The sequence below is a fragment of the Eubalaena glacialis genome, chromosome 8, assembly GCF_028564815.1.
Source record: "Eubalaena glacialis isolate mEubGla1 chromosome 8, mEubGla1.1.hap2.+ XY, whole genome shotgun sequence".
In the NCBI taxonomy this organism is placed as follows: Eukaryota; Metazoa; Chordata; class Mammalia; order Artiodactyla; family Balaenidae; genus Eubalaena; species Eubalaena glacialis.
In genome coordinates, this window is record NC_083723.1 from 76033073 (window position 1) to 76046763 (window position 13691).

Below are 13691 nucleotides of genomic sequence, written 5' to 3' on the forward strand. Positions count from 1 at the left end.
ATCCTCTGGTTCCACATAAATTTTAGGATTATTTGTTCTATTTCTGTGAAATATGTCATAGGTGTTTTGATAGGGATTACATTAAATCTCTAGATTGCTTTAGGTAGTATGGTCATTTTAACAATATTAATTTTTACAGTCCAAAAACATAGTATATCTTTCCACTTCTTTGTATTATTTTCAGATTCCTTCATCAGAGTTTTATAGTTTTCAGAGTATAGGTCTTTCACCTCCTTGGTTAAGGTTATTTCAAGGTATTTCATTCTTTTTGATGTGATTTTATTTATTTATTTTGAAAACATTTATTATTTATTTATTTATTTTATTATTTTTGGCTGCATCGGGTCTTAGTTGCAGCACATGGGATCTTTGTTGAGGCATGCGAGATCTTTTGTTGTGACGTGCAGCCTTCTCTCTTGTTGTGGTGTGCAGGTTCCAGAGTGCATGGGCTCTGTAGTTTGCGGCACGCAGGCTCTCTAGTTGAGGCACACAAGCTCAGTAGTTGTGGCGCGCGGGCTTAGTTGCCCCGTAGCATGTGGGATCTTTGTTCCCTGACCCTCATCCCCTGCATTGTAAGGCGATTCTTTACCACTGGACCACCAGGGAAGTCCCTGATGTGATTTTAAATGGGATTGTTCTCTTGCTTTATCTTTCTGATACTTCATTACTAGTGTGTAGAAAATAAACAGATTTCTATATGTTAATCCTGAATTTTTCAACTTTAATGAATTCCTTTATTAGTTCTAATAGTTTCTTGGTGGAGACTTTAGGGTTTTGTATATATAGTATTATGTCATTTGCAAATAGTGACAGTTTTATTTCTTCCCTTCCAATTTATATGTTTTTTATTTCTTTATCTTGCCTGATTACTATGGATAGGACTCCCAATACTATTGTAAATAGAAGTGGTGAGAGTGGTCATCCTTGTCTTGTTCCTGATTTTAGAAGAAAGGCTTTCAGCTTTTCACTATTGAGTATGACGTTAGCTGTGGATTTGTCATAAATGGCCTTTATTACGTTGAGATATGCTCCCTCTGTACAAACTCTGATGAGTTTTTATCCTTAATGGATGTTGAATTTTTGTCAAATGCTTTATCTGTGTCTGAGATGATCATGTGATTTTTATCCTTCCTTTTGTTAATCTGGTGTATCATAATGATTGATTTGTAAATATTGAACCATCCTTGCATACCTGGAATAAATCTGTCTTGATTACAGTATATGATCCTTTTTATATATTGTTGGATTTGGTTTGCTGGTATTTTATTGAGGATATTTGCATCTCTATTCATCAGAGATACTGGCCTGAAATTTTCTTTTTTCATGGAGTGTTTGTCTGGTTTTGGTATCAAGGCAGTGGTGGCCTTGTAGAATGAATTTGGGAGTGTTCCATCCTCTTCAAGTTTTTGGAATAGTTTGAGAAGGAGAGGTATTACCTCTTCTTTGTATGTTTGGTGGAATTCACCTGTGAAGCTGTCTGCTCCTGGATTTTTGTATATGGGGAGTTTTTTAAATTACAGTTTCATTTTCACTCCTGGTGATTAGTCTGTTCAGATTATCTATTTCTTCCCAACTCAGTCTTCCTAGGTTTTATGTTTCTAGATATTTGTCCATTTCTTCTAGTTATCCAATTTACTGGCATAAAACTGTTTGTAGTATTCTGTTGTTTTTGTATCTCTATGGTATTGGTTGTTATTTCTCCTCTTTCACTTCTCATTTGGGGCCTCTCCCTTTTCTTCTTCATGTACCTGGCTTAAGGTTTGTCAGTTTTGTTTATCTTTTCAAAAAACCATCTCTTGGTTTCATTAATTATTTTTTAATTTTATTTATTCCCTCTCCGATATTTATTACTTCCTTCCTCTACTGACTTTGAGCTTCATTTGTTCTTTTTCTAATTCCTTTAGATTGTAGGTTAGGTTGTTTGAGATTTTTCTTGTTACTTGAGGTAGGTCTTCATTGCCATAAGTGTCCCTCTTAGAACTGCTTTTGTTACATCCCATAGATTTTGGAAAGTTGTGTTTCCATTTTCAGTTCTCTAGAGTTATTTTTTGATTTCCTCTTTTATTCCTTGGTTTTTTAGTAGCGTGTTGTTTAGTTTGCATATATTTGTACTTTTCCCATTTTTTTTTCTGTAATTTTTTTCTAGTTTCTTTTGTGATTGGAAGAACTGCTAGATATAATTTCTGTCCTCTTAAATTTGTCGAGACTTGTTTTGTGGCCTAGCATGTGATCTGTCCTGGAGAATGTTCCGTGTGCATTTGAAAAGCATGTATTTTGGTGATTTTGGATGGAATGTTCTGGAGATATTTATTAAGTCTAACTGGTATATTGTGTCATGTAAGACCACTGTGGCCTTCTTGGTTTTCTGTTTGGATGATCTGTCTGTCCATTGATGTAAGTGGGGTGTTAAAGTACCCTACTATTACTGTATTGTTGTCAGTTTCTCCCGTTATGCATATTTGCCTTATATATTTAGGTGCTCCTGTATTGGGTGCATATATGTTAATGAGTGTAATATCCTCTTTTTTTATTTATCCCTTTATCATTATATAATGCATTTCTTTGTATTTTGTTACAGAGTTTGTTTTAAAGTCTATTTTGTCTGATATGAGAGTTACTACCACCAGTTTTTTTGTTGTTTCCATTTGCACGAAATACCGTTTTTCCATCCACTTACTTTAAGTGTGTGTGCTTCTTTAGCTCTGAAGTGAGTTCTGTGTAAGCAGTATACAGATGGGCCTTAATTTTTATCCAGTCAGCTACCCTGTGTCTTTTGATTGGAGCAATTAGTCCATTGACATTTCAAATAATTATTGATAGGTATGTACTTATTGCCATTTTGTTACTTTTTTTCTGGTTATTTTTGCAGTTCTTTTCTGTTTATTTCTTCTCTTTTTGTTTCTTCCCTATGGTTTGATAATTTTCTTTAGTAGTTTGCTTGTGTTTCTTTCTTTCTAGTTTTTGTGTATGTGTTGAAGGTTTTTGATTTGTGGTTACCATGGTGTACATATATGCTGACCTATAACTATATCTACTTGTTTTAAACTGGTAGTTATTTAAGTTCAAACAGGTTCTAAAAGATCTATATTTTTACTCCCCTCCCCCACATTTTGTATGTTTTATGTCATATTTTACATGTTTATGTTTATCCCTTAACTCTCTGTAGTTACAGTTGATTTTAGAATTTTTTGTCTTTTAATCTTTTTACTAGCTTAAGTGGTTTATCCCCAGCCTTTACTATATATTTGCCTTTACTAATGGGATTTTTCCTTTCCTGTAGATTCTTTCTTCTTGTTACAGCCTTTTCTTTTGCATTTAGAGGAAACTCTTTAAGCTATGAACTGTTAGCTTTTCTTGTCTGAGAAGTTCTTTATCTCTCCCTCAATTCTAAATGATAATCTTGCTGGGTAGAGTATCCTAGGTTCAAGTTTTTCCCCTTTCATTACTCTGAATATGCTATTGCACTCCCTTCTGGCCTGAAAAATTTCTGCAGAAAAATAAGCTGATAGTCTTATGTGGGTTCCCTCATATGTGATGCTTTGTTTTTCTCTTATTGCCTTTATAATTCTTTCTCTTTCGCTTTTGACATTTTAATTATGATACCTCTTGGTATGAGTCTGTTTGGGTTCATTTTGTTTGGGACCCTCTCTTTCCTTCTTCAGGTTTGAGAAGTATTCAGCCATAATTTCATCAAATACATTGTCAGCTCATTTCACTTTCTCCTTTTTTTCTGGGACTCCTATAATGCAAATGTTGGTATGCTTCATATTATCTCAAAGATCTCTTAAACTGTTTCATTCATTATCTCTTAAACTGTTCCATTCATTATTTAATTTTTCCATTCACTGCCTAGTAATTTTAGCATCATTTAGTGATGGTCCTCTAGATACTTTGTTTTGTTGAATACTGGTGATTTTCCAGTTCTGTTATTGCATCTGTGTTTATTAATTGAAATGTTTTGATAAACTTTGTCTCAACAATTATTGGGTTACCCTACATTTTAGTTCGTTCAGGGAAAGAAATTTTAAGAAAAATTAGTTGGTGTCTTGGCAACCTCTAAAAGGTATCAATCAAATTTTAAAACTTTGTTTTAATGGTATGATTATAGTCTTGTGGATTTAAACATATTTTAATTTGTCTTAATTTGTTGAAGTCATTTTAAAAAGTATTTTGCTCAAATTCTAATTCATTGAGAACCCTATTCAAGATGGATCCTGTGACCTTTGTCACAAATTGAATTGTCTTTTATAACTTGCTTTTTGCATAAGATGTCCCTTATTATCTTGTACATTCTTTGCCCAAAAACTGGAATTAGCCATTTTCCCAAGGAAGCTGGGATCCTTTTAGCAGGAAATTTAGAGACAAAAACATGGGTTGCAAAGGTTGTTCATTGTTATTGGAAGTTCATTTTTTTTTTAGAAAAAGAAAAATGAATGCATATTTTGTATAGGTATTTCCAAATAAAATTCAAGATTATAGGCTTTTTACTTAATTTTAATTACAAATTTCCTCTTTCCTTTTATACTAATATTCATTTTTATGATATTAACAGTTACATAATTGCTTCACCTTGAAATAAATTTGATAGTTTGAAAATAACAGTGATATTATTAGAAACAGTAAGGTTATTGAGTACACTTTAACATTTCTTTGAAGGTCTTTCTTTAGGATGTATGTCACTAGATCCTTATCCCACTACGATTGTATAGCCAAAATACTTGTTTTAAAGTCAGTTAAAATAATTTTCTGTGTGATTATGTTACCTGATACATAGTTCATTTGTTTAATTTTGGTTTTGACATTTAGAGATTGCTTTTGTTTTTGTTCTTTAGCTGTGTTTTATAATTTTACAATATTTTATAATTTGTGAGAGGGATAACCTTAAGGTAGAAATTTTTTGTCTATAGTTACTTTTGGGAATTGAGAAAACTTTTTTCCTAGTAATTAGATAATTTTATTTTATACATTTAGATTTTTGATACATTTGTAATTATCCTGGTGTTTGGTGTGAGGAATAGATCTGATTTTATTTTTTTCCATTGGGTCCATTTGTCCCAGTACCTTTTATTAAAAAGTTATCCACTTCTTCCATTAGAAATGTCATATTTCTTATAATAAAATTTTATTTGTACAAGAGTGTATTTTTAGTTTTTCTGTTTTGTTCCATTGGTGTGTTTATTCGTATTCTTTTGCCATATTCCTTTAATTTACAGATGGTATGATATCTTTTAATACTTGGAAAGGCTAGTTTCTTCCTTATTGATACTCTGTATCAGAACTTTCATGTCTGTTCTCACTTATCATTCTTATAAAAGATCTATACAGTTAACTTATCTAGTTCCAAGGGGGAAAAACTGATTGTATGTTATTGGAATCAGGTAAAGCTTATAAATTAACTTAAAAATTGGCTCATTACTGATGAGATCCTTTTTGTCCAAGAACATGATATGATTTTCTACTTGTTCTAAATCTATTTTTGTGGCTTTCAAGAGTGTGTGCTAGTTTTTTTCATTTAGATTTTGTAATTTTTAGTCAAGTTTATACTTACTAAAGGTATTATCTTTAAATGTGTTTAAAAACATATTCTGTAGAATTCAGTATGGGCATTGGCATTCATTCAGTTAGCAGATGTATACTGAATACCTGCTATATCCCTGACACTGTGCTTGTTGTTGGGGATGAAGTGAGAAACTAAGATTTCTGGTCTTATGCATCTTAGAGTCTAATGAGGACACTACCAATAAATAGGTGAGTTTTATTCAGTGTGAAATGTGCTCTGATTGGATTCATCATAGGGAGCAAGAAAAAAGGCATACTTTGGGAGGTGGAACTAGTGGAAGAGGAACATTATAATGTTATTTACATGTGATAACATGAATAACGTTCTTTGAAATTGTGGTACATAATAAAATCCGTAATAATGATGATAATGTGTTAGGGGTGGTAGAAATGTTTCAAGAGGAGATCATTTCATAAGTGAAACCAGAAGCAGTTGACCAAGTAAAGGTTAGGCTACCCTTCCAGACAGAGGAGCTTCAGTGTAAAATTTTCATAGTGTCAAATTCTGACTAGTGCCCTAAAAAAGAAGGAAAAGGGGAAGTAAAATATACAGTTTTTTTTTTTTTTGAATTTCACTTGTTTTTGATAAATTTCAGTTGTGATTCTTTTCTTTTTCCGTTTACATTTCCCTGTAATTTGATTCCATTGTTTTAATACTGGATTAATCCCTTTCCAATAAAAACCAGTTGATATTGGTAAAAATTTTTTAAAAACCTAAATAGGAAAAATTGATTTTAGCTCTGTATCATTGATTAAAAGTATTTTTGAATTGGATACTCCTTACTTATTACAAGCTTGTCCTTTCATTCATTTGTTTTGATTTTATTTTTGTTTTGTAACATCTTTTTTCTTACAGGATGATAATGTCAAATCCCTCCTCTGTAGCTTGATCTATTGTAGAAGTTCAGTGACTGCTGAGCAAGTTTTCAATGCTGAATGTTTCTTGCTACCAAAGGGGAAATCAACTCCAAACTCAGAAAAAGATACTGAATACACCCCCAAAAAAGAGGAAGAATAATTAAAGGTGGAGAACTTGGATAAAGATAAGGAAAAGACAAGATATGGTGAAGCCAAATTTGATTGATCAATATTTTTTTTGTTGTTGCAGATGTTCCTTTTTAAAACTTTGTTTAGTTTGGTTAAATAAACAGAAAAAAATCTGGAAGTGTTCTGGAGCTAGTTGGGTGTATCTTTGGTATTCCAGTTGTGAAAATAAAAGATGTTTTTGGTTATGCAAAAAAATTGTATACTTTGAAATTTCATTTAACTAGAGTTGTGAAGGAAGGATTTTCTGTCTGTAGTTACTTTTTGAACTTTTTGAAATTGTATAGTCCGACTATGTTACTTGTAATAGAAAAAGGTTATTAGATTGTTGGACAGCTCCTACACAGATTTTCAGTATGTAGGCCAGCTCATTATGAAGGGTAATACTTTTGTTTAAGAGATGATAGTTGCCATATGCTTTGTACCCAGTTTTGGGAATATAAAGATAAGTTAAACGTGGTTCTTACACTTAAAAAGCACATAAATCTATTGAGAAAGTTAGAGATCTAAACAGATCTTCATAATACAGTATAGAATATCTAATGATAGTTCTGGGCAGAGCTTTTATGTGGTCACACAGGAGGGATACTCATCTTACGGAAGAGGGGTGTCATGGAAAGCTTTCTGGAGGAGATACTACCTTAGTTAAATCATAAAGGATGAGTAGTAAAGGTGAAGGACGATCAAGAGTATCTTACTAGCAGAGACAGCATGATGAAAGCACTGAAGGGAGAAACAGTTTGTGTGTTTAATAGGGAATAGTCATATAGGTAGATGAGGGCTTTATATGAAGTAATAAAATGCTCATACCTTATAATTTTATAGGAAATGTGGAGCCATTGAAGAATTTTAAACAGCTTTAGCTTCTTCAAAATCTGTCTTATACCTACTACCAGGATAAGAGGTAGGGAGACTGATCAGAAGGATATTATGATAAAGTAGGTGAGCAGCGATGAAAGTAAGATCTACAGAGGAGAAAGAAACAGTGATGAAACATATGGGTCCAATTTATGAAATAGTTAGGCAGTTCTGTCGGACTTGGTGATTGAAGCGTATGTAGACTAAAGTAGTATGTTAGAGTCTCTAGATGCCTATTCAAAATCTAGTCTTTCTTTCTTCCTTAGTAGTAGATAGCAGTTTTATTCGGGGTGGCAGTGTACTTGGTTAAAAGACTACATTTACCATCTTCTCTATTAGTTGAAGCTTTTTGACTAAATTTTTGCAAATAAGGATCCTTAAAAGGAGCTGACTTAGCTTGGAGATGTGCCCTTTCACCCTTACCCCTTTCCTATTGCCTAGAAGTTAACATGGTGGTTAGAATTTGAGCAGTCTCCTTGGATCATGAGGTGACCTTGAGGAAACTCATGAAACTAGGATGATGGAGCAGCAAGTTAGAAGGAGCTGATGCTCCTAATAATTCTGGAGCCTTTGTACTAGTCTCAAGATTTCATGTTATTTGAGAGAATAAACCCTTACATCACAGTGTGGTCCCTATATCAGCAGCCTCAGTATCACCTGGAGGCTTATTTGAAATGCAAATTCTCAGCTCCACTCCAGATTTTTTAAATGAGAATCTCGGGGGTTGGGTGGAGCCTGTGTTTTAACAAGCACTGTTAAGTCATTGTAATACATACTAAAGAGGACTGTTGCCACACATTCAAGCTATTGTTCCATTTTGGGTTTCTTGTTTTATAGTAGAACTTAATTCTACCTGATTAAGTAATAAAGACACAGCAGTTAGGTTTAAAACAAACTTGGATAATTTAAAGGGGCAAAGAATAGATCACTTTACTTATACTCACTATTTTAAATAAAGAATTAGATTATCATTTTCCAAATGTGTTCTGCTGAAAGAACACTAGTCCCTTGGGATGCTCATTACAAAAAGAATTCTGTGATTAGTTGTTTGGAAAATAATGAATGCTAAATTGGAGATTGATCATGCATATTAGAGGGTAAAGGTTCTAAAATGCTTTCCGGAAAAGAAACCTGTTTAGTTTTATTTAGCCAGCATGTACCAAAATTGACAATGAGACCGCCTTTTTTTCACGTAAGACCTAGCAACTTCTCCCTTGTGAAACTAGAGTTTCAGATTTTGTGGCATACCAAGTTAGATAGTACTTATTTTTATTTCTTGTTTTAAAATGGCAAGTATTAATGTGTGGTGGAAAGAGACAAATTCATGTGTCTCTTCAATGCCACAGATGTTTCTTGAGATATGTGTATATATGTGTAAGGGCAATACAGAGGCCAAAAAACGTGTTCACTGCCCTGTGGCCAGTCTGAGAATAATGCAGTATGTAATAAGCTACAAGAACGAAATGTATGTCATCACAAAGAAGAGGAAGGGAAGAGAGGAATAATGAGGTTGGGGGATAGCTGTTTGACTCGTTTTAGAGGTGCAGTAGTATTCTGCTTATTTAGAACTGGAAAAAGGTATTCCAGACAAAGGAAATTAAGAAACCTCAAAGGGTAGATTTGGGAAAGGGCAAGAATTTGGCTGGAGTATAGGATATTCATGGGGTAGCTGAGAAAAAAGCTTAGGAAAGTATTTTGGGGGCAGATCATAGAGGGTCGTGAGTTGCCAAGAGACGGGACTCTATTATAAATTTATGAGCAGCTGAATCACACAGTCATGCTTATTTTAGAATAAAATAGCTAACTAGAGAGGATGATTTGGGAAATAATGGAAATAAGGAAAAGTCAAGGATGGCATATTTCACTAAAGTAATTGAGGCAAAGAAAACATCTTGTTTTAGATCAAAGTATTGAAAAGGAGAGAATTAAGAGTATAAACTGTTCCTCAAAAGAAATTTATGGGGAACCTCTGGTCCATTTCATAGTATCAGTGCTAAGTCATTTCAGTGTATATTTAAATGTCAGTATTTGTTAAGTTTCTTTTTAGCATCTCTCTTTTAACTCAACAAATGACATGCTTTATCATTTCTTAGTTGTTAGTATAACCATATCTTCTGCCATCAAAACTACATGTGGAAGCAGTTCTGGAATGTAAGGACCTCTGAAGATCTAGTTCTCCATAAAAGCAACAAGAACACTGGCAAAAATTGTCAAATGAAGCTAAGTTGCACATGAAAAGAATACAGACTTCACAGAATTAGTCCAGGAAAGTCACTAAGCAAACATCGTCGTCGTCATCAGTAACAACTAGCAATAACAATCTCTGTGTTGGTGGGGGGGGAATATGATTTTCAAAGTTGGAAATTGCTATGTTTAAAATGTCCAGTTTTGTGCAAAAAAAAAAAAGTGAGACATGAAACAGGAAAGTATGGTCTGTATGCTAGGAAAAAAAGCAACCAATAAAAAGTGTCCCAGAGGAAGCTAGATGTTGGACTTTTAAGTTCACAAAGACTTTATATCAACTATTAAAATATGTTCAAAGAACTAAAGGAAATCATTTCTAAGAATTAAAGGAAAGTGTGAGAATAATGTTTCACCAAATAGAGAATGCCAGTAGAGAGATAGAAATTATAAGAAAGAACCAAATATAAATTAGGGAGCTGAAAAGTACAACAACCAGAATAAAAAATTCATGAAAGGGGCTCAACAGCAGATTTGAGTTAACAAAAGAAAAGATCTGTGAACTTAAACGTAGGTCAATTTAAGTCATCTAGACTGAGGAACAGAAAGAAAAAGAAAGAAGAAAAATGAGACTAAGAGGCCTATGAGACACCATCAAACATACCAACAGCATAATGGGAGTCTTAGAAGGAGAGAAGAAAAAGGGACAGAAAGAATATTGAAGGAATAATGGCCGAAAAATTTCCAAATTTGACAAAAAACATAAATCTACATAATCAAGAAGCTCATCAAGTTCCAAGTAGGATAAACTCAAAGAGACTCACAACTAGACACATCATAATCAAACTACTGAAAGCTAAAACCAAGGACAGAATCTTGAAAGTAGCAAGAGAGAAATGATTTACTGAGTACGAGGCATCCTCAATAAGAGCAACATCTGATTTTTCATCAGAAATAAATGGAGGCTAGAATTCAGTTGGATGATGTATTCAAAGCATTAAAAGAAAGAAAGCCTTGTCAAACAAGAATTGTATATCCAGCAAAAATGAAGGAGATATTAAAGATTTAGATTTATGATGTTAAACCATTCCTAGATAAACAGAATTTGTTACTAGAATATGTGCCATACAAAAACAAAAAAGGGGTCTTTCAGGCTGAAATGAAAGCACACTAGATGGTAACTTCAGTTCACACAAAAACAAAGAGCACTGGATAAGGAAAATACATGGGTAAATATAAAGCACAGTATTAATGTATTTTTGTTTGTAACTCTTTTCTTCTATCTGATTTAAAAGAAAACTGCATAAAGCATTAATTATAAGACTGTGTTAATGACCTTATAATGTGGAAAGATGTAATTTTTCTGACAAAGGAGAGGGGAGAAAATGGAGGTATATTGGGGCAAAGTTTTTGTTTGCTGTTGAAATTAAGTTGGTATTAATGCAAACTAGATTGATTTAAGTTAAGATTTTAATTGTAATAACTGGTGCAACCATTAAGAAAATCAGAAGTATGGTTCATTAAGAAAATCAGAAGTATGGTAGAGGAAACAACAAAGGAATGGTACACTAGAAATACCTAACAATAAAGAAGACAGTGGTGGAGATACAGAGAAAAAAGATACAAGGCATACAGAAAACAAACAGCAAAATGAAAGCTGTAAATCTGCTATAGTAATTACATTAAGTACAAGTGTATTAAATTTTCCAGTCAAAAGATAGAAACTGGAAAAATATATTTTAAAATAGGATCAAATCATGTGCTGTCTATAAGAGATGCAGTTTTAGTGCCATAACCACAGAGTGGTGTTGACACCTTCAGATCAGCATGAGGGAGTGAGTGCCTTTCCATTCATATTGGCCAAGCTGACATCTAGATTGAGGACACGTGCTGGAAACTCTGTTGCCTAGAGTATGGAATTCAGCCAGATGGCGTCATTCTTGGCAGTAAAAAGGATCAGTAGGAAAATGCTAAAATAGAGCATATGAATGCATCTTTTGTGAGACAAGAGCTGGGAGTCATGTGCCCAGAGCACTCTTCCCAACCTAGAACCAACTGTTAGAGATGGGATTCATACAGGGAAGTACCAGTCACTCTTTTACCCAGAGCAGCTTGTTAGCAGAAAGGAGGGTAGTGGGAACAGCTATGTCTGAGGTCACTATGGGGTCAGAGATTGTCTGCCTTCGACTAAAGAGCATCAGAAAGCTGGCAGAACAGTTTCTGACTTTCTGAAGCTTTGGAAGAAGCATTGAATCAGGATTTACATCTCTTAATAGAGTGGCTCATGATAGAATATAGCAGGAAGACTAAATTGAGTTATCTGTATATTCAGCCTTCAGGATCTTCACTGCTGTAGAGCCTTACAGCTCTGTTCTTAGAGCACACAGACTGTAGCTGCATGGTAGACAATGAAGCCATCTGTGACATATGCCGTCATATGCTTGGTGTATAGTGCCACCTCTTCTGTTAGCATTAATAAGCTGACAGGTCTTCTATTACTGCTTGCTTCTGGTTTGAAGGGCCTTTGAATGGGTACCTAATTGAATTCCAGAACAAATTAGTAACTTATCTGAGAATATATTTCCCCATGACAACCCTTGCCCTCATCACCTCTGCTGACAGAACCTACCAGGAGCAGCTCTCCATTTCAGACATCACTACTGCTTGCTTTGAGTTCTCCAACCAGCTGGTTAAGTGTGATCCTCAACTTGGGAATTACATGGCCTGCTACCTGCTCTACAAAGGGGATGTTTTTCCCAAGGGTGTGAATGCAACAGTTGCAGCCATAAAGTCAAGGAACTCTGTTCAGTTTATAGATTGGCTTCCAAATGGTTTCAAGGTGGCCATCAACAATCAGCTATCCGTGGTGATGCCAGGAGTTAACCTGGCTGAAGTCCAGAAGGCTATCTGCATGCTGAGCAACAGCACAGCAATTGTGAAGGCCTTAACCCTACTAGACCACAGGTTTGACCACATGTATGCCAAGAGGGCATTTCTACATTGGTATATCAGAAGAGGTGTGGGAGTTCTCAGACACCAGGAAAGATTTGGCAGCCTTAGAGAAGGATTATAAGTAAGTGGGGTAAAGTTTCTGATGCAAATATTATTGGTTAAAAAAATGAATAAGTTAAAGTGTTATGCTTTCTTTTTAAAACATTATACAGTTAGTAGGTAGTTTCCTTGATTAGAAGAGAAAATAAATTAGGCAAGACCCTAAGTTTCACACTATATCAAATGGCTCAATATTATCAATGAGCACATATTTCCTTGTCTATCAGTGATATTCAGCACTACTACCTGTGACCTTTCTAAGGTTTGGAGTCCTTTGAACTACTGGATCACTTTGTGTGTGTGTGTGTGTGTGTGAGAGAGAGAGAGAGAGAGAGAGAGAATGGAAACCTGGCTTTATCCTTTGCTTTTTAAACCAAGAGACTCTGAAATCCTGTGCAACGTTTATACTTTTCCTTTCCTGTACATGAGGTAGAAAACTGCACATATAGTTTATTAATGTCATTTCCATATATATATAAAATATATACAGTATATATTACATTGATTAAAGAATTATAATTTTTTTTAAAAGACCCAATTTAGTTTCAAAGATACAAATAGATTAAGAGTAGAGAGATGGAAAAGATATACCATGCAAACAGTACCCAAAAGAACTGTAGTGCCTACACTAATACCAGACAAAATAGTCTTTGGCAAAAATTATTACTAAAGATAAAAAATATTTTGTAATGGAAAAAAAGTCAATACATCACAAAGATGTGTGCATACATCTAACAGCAGAGTCCCAAATTTATAAAGCAAAACTTGACAGAATTGAAGAGAGAAATAGACAATTCAACAATAACAATTGGAGATTTTGTTACCTCAGGTTTAATAGTGGATTGAACAACTACGCAGATGATAAACAAATAGAAGAAATGAACAACACTATAAATTAAAGGCCAACTTTAGAACACTGTACCCCAAAAGAGCAGAATGCATGTTCTTCTCAGGTGTACATGGAACATTCTACAGGATGGACTATATATGAAATCATG

At 34.1% G+C, this 13691-nt stretch overlaps 1 protein-coding gene and 1 pseudogene across 2 annotated transcripts in view; both read left to right on the forward strand.

Moving 5' to 3' along the window:
* The window catches only part of STK31 (serine/threonine kinase 31), a 92523-nt gene extending 85946 nt beyond the window's left edge, over positions 1–6577 (forward strand). For both annotated transcript variants that reach the window (XM_061197836.1, XM_061197837.1), the window contains one exon: positions 6416–6577. In XM_061197836.1, the coding sequence (XP_061053819.1) occupies positions 6416–6577 (162 nt within the window). The remainder of the gene's footprint in view (positions 1–6415) is intronic.
* Positions 6578–11570: 4993 nt separating this feature from the next.
* Positions 11571–12719, forward strand: LOC133096615 (tubulin alpha chain-like 3; annotated as a pseudogene).
* The last annotated feature ends 972 nt before the right edge of the window (positions 12720–13691 follow it).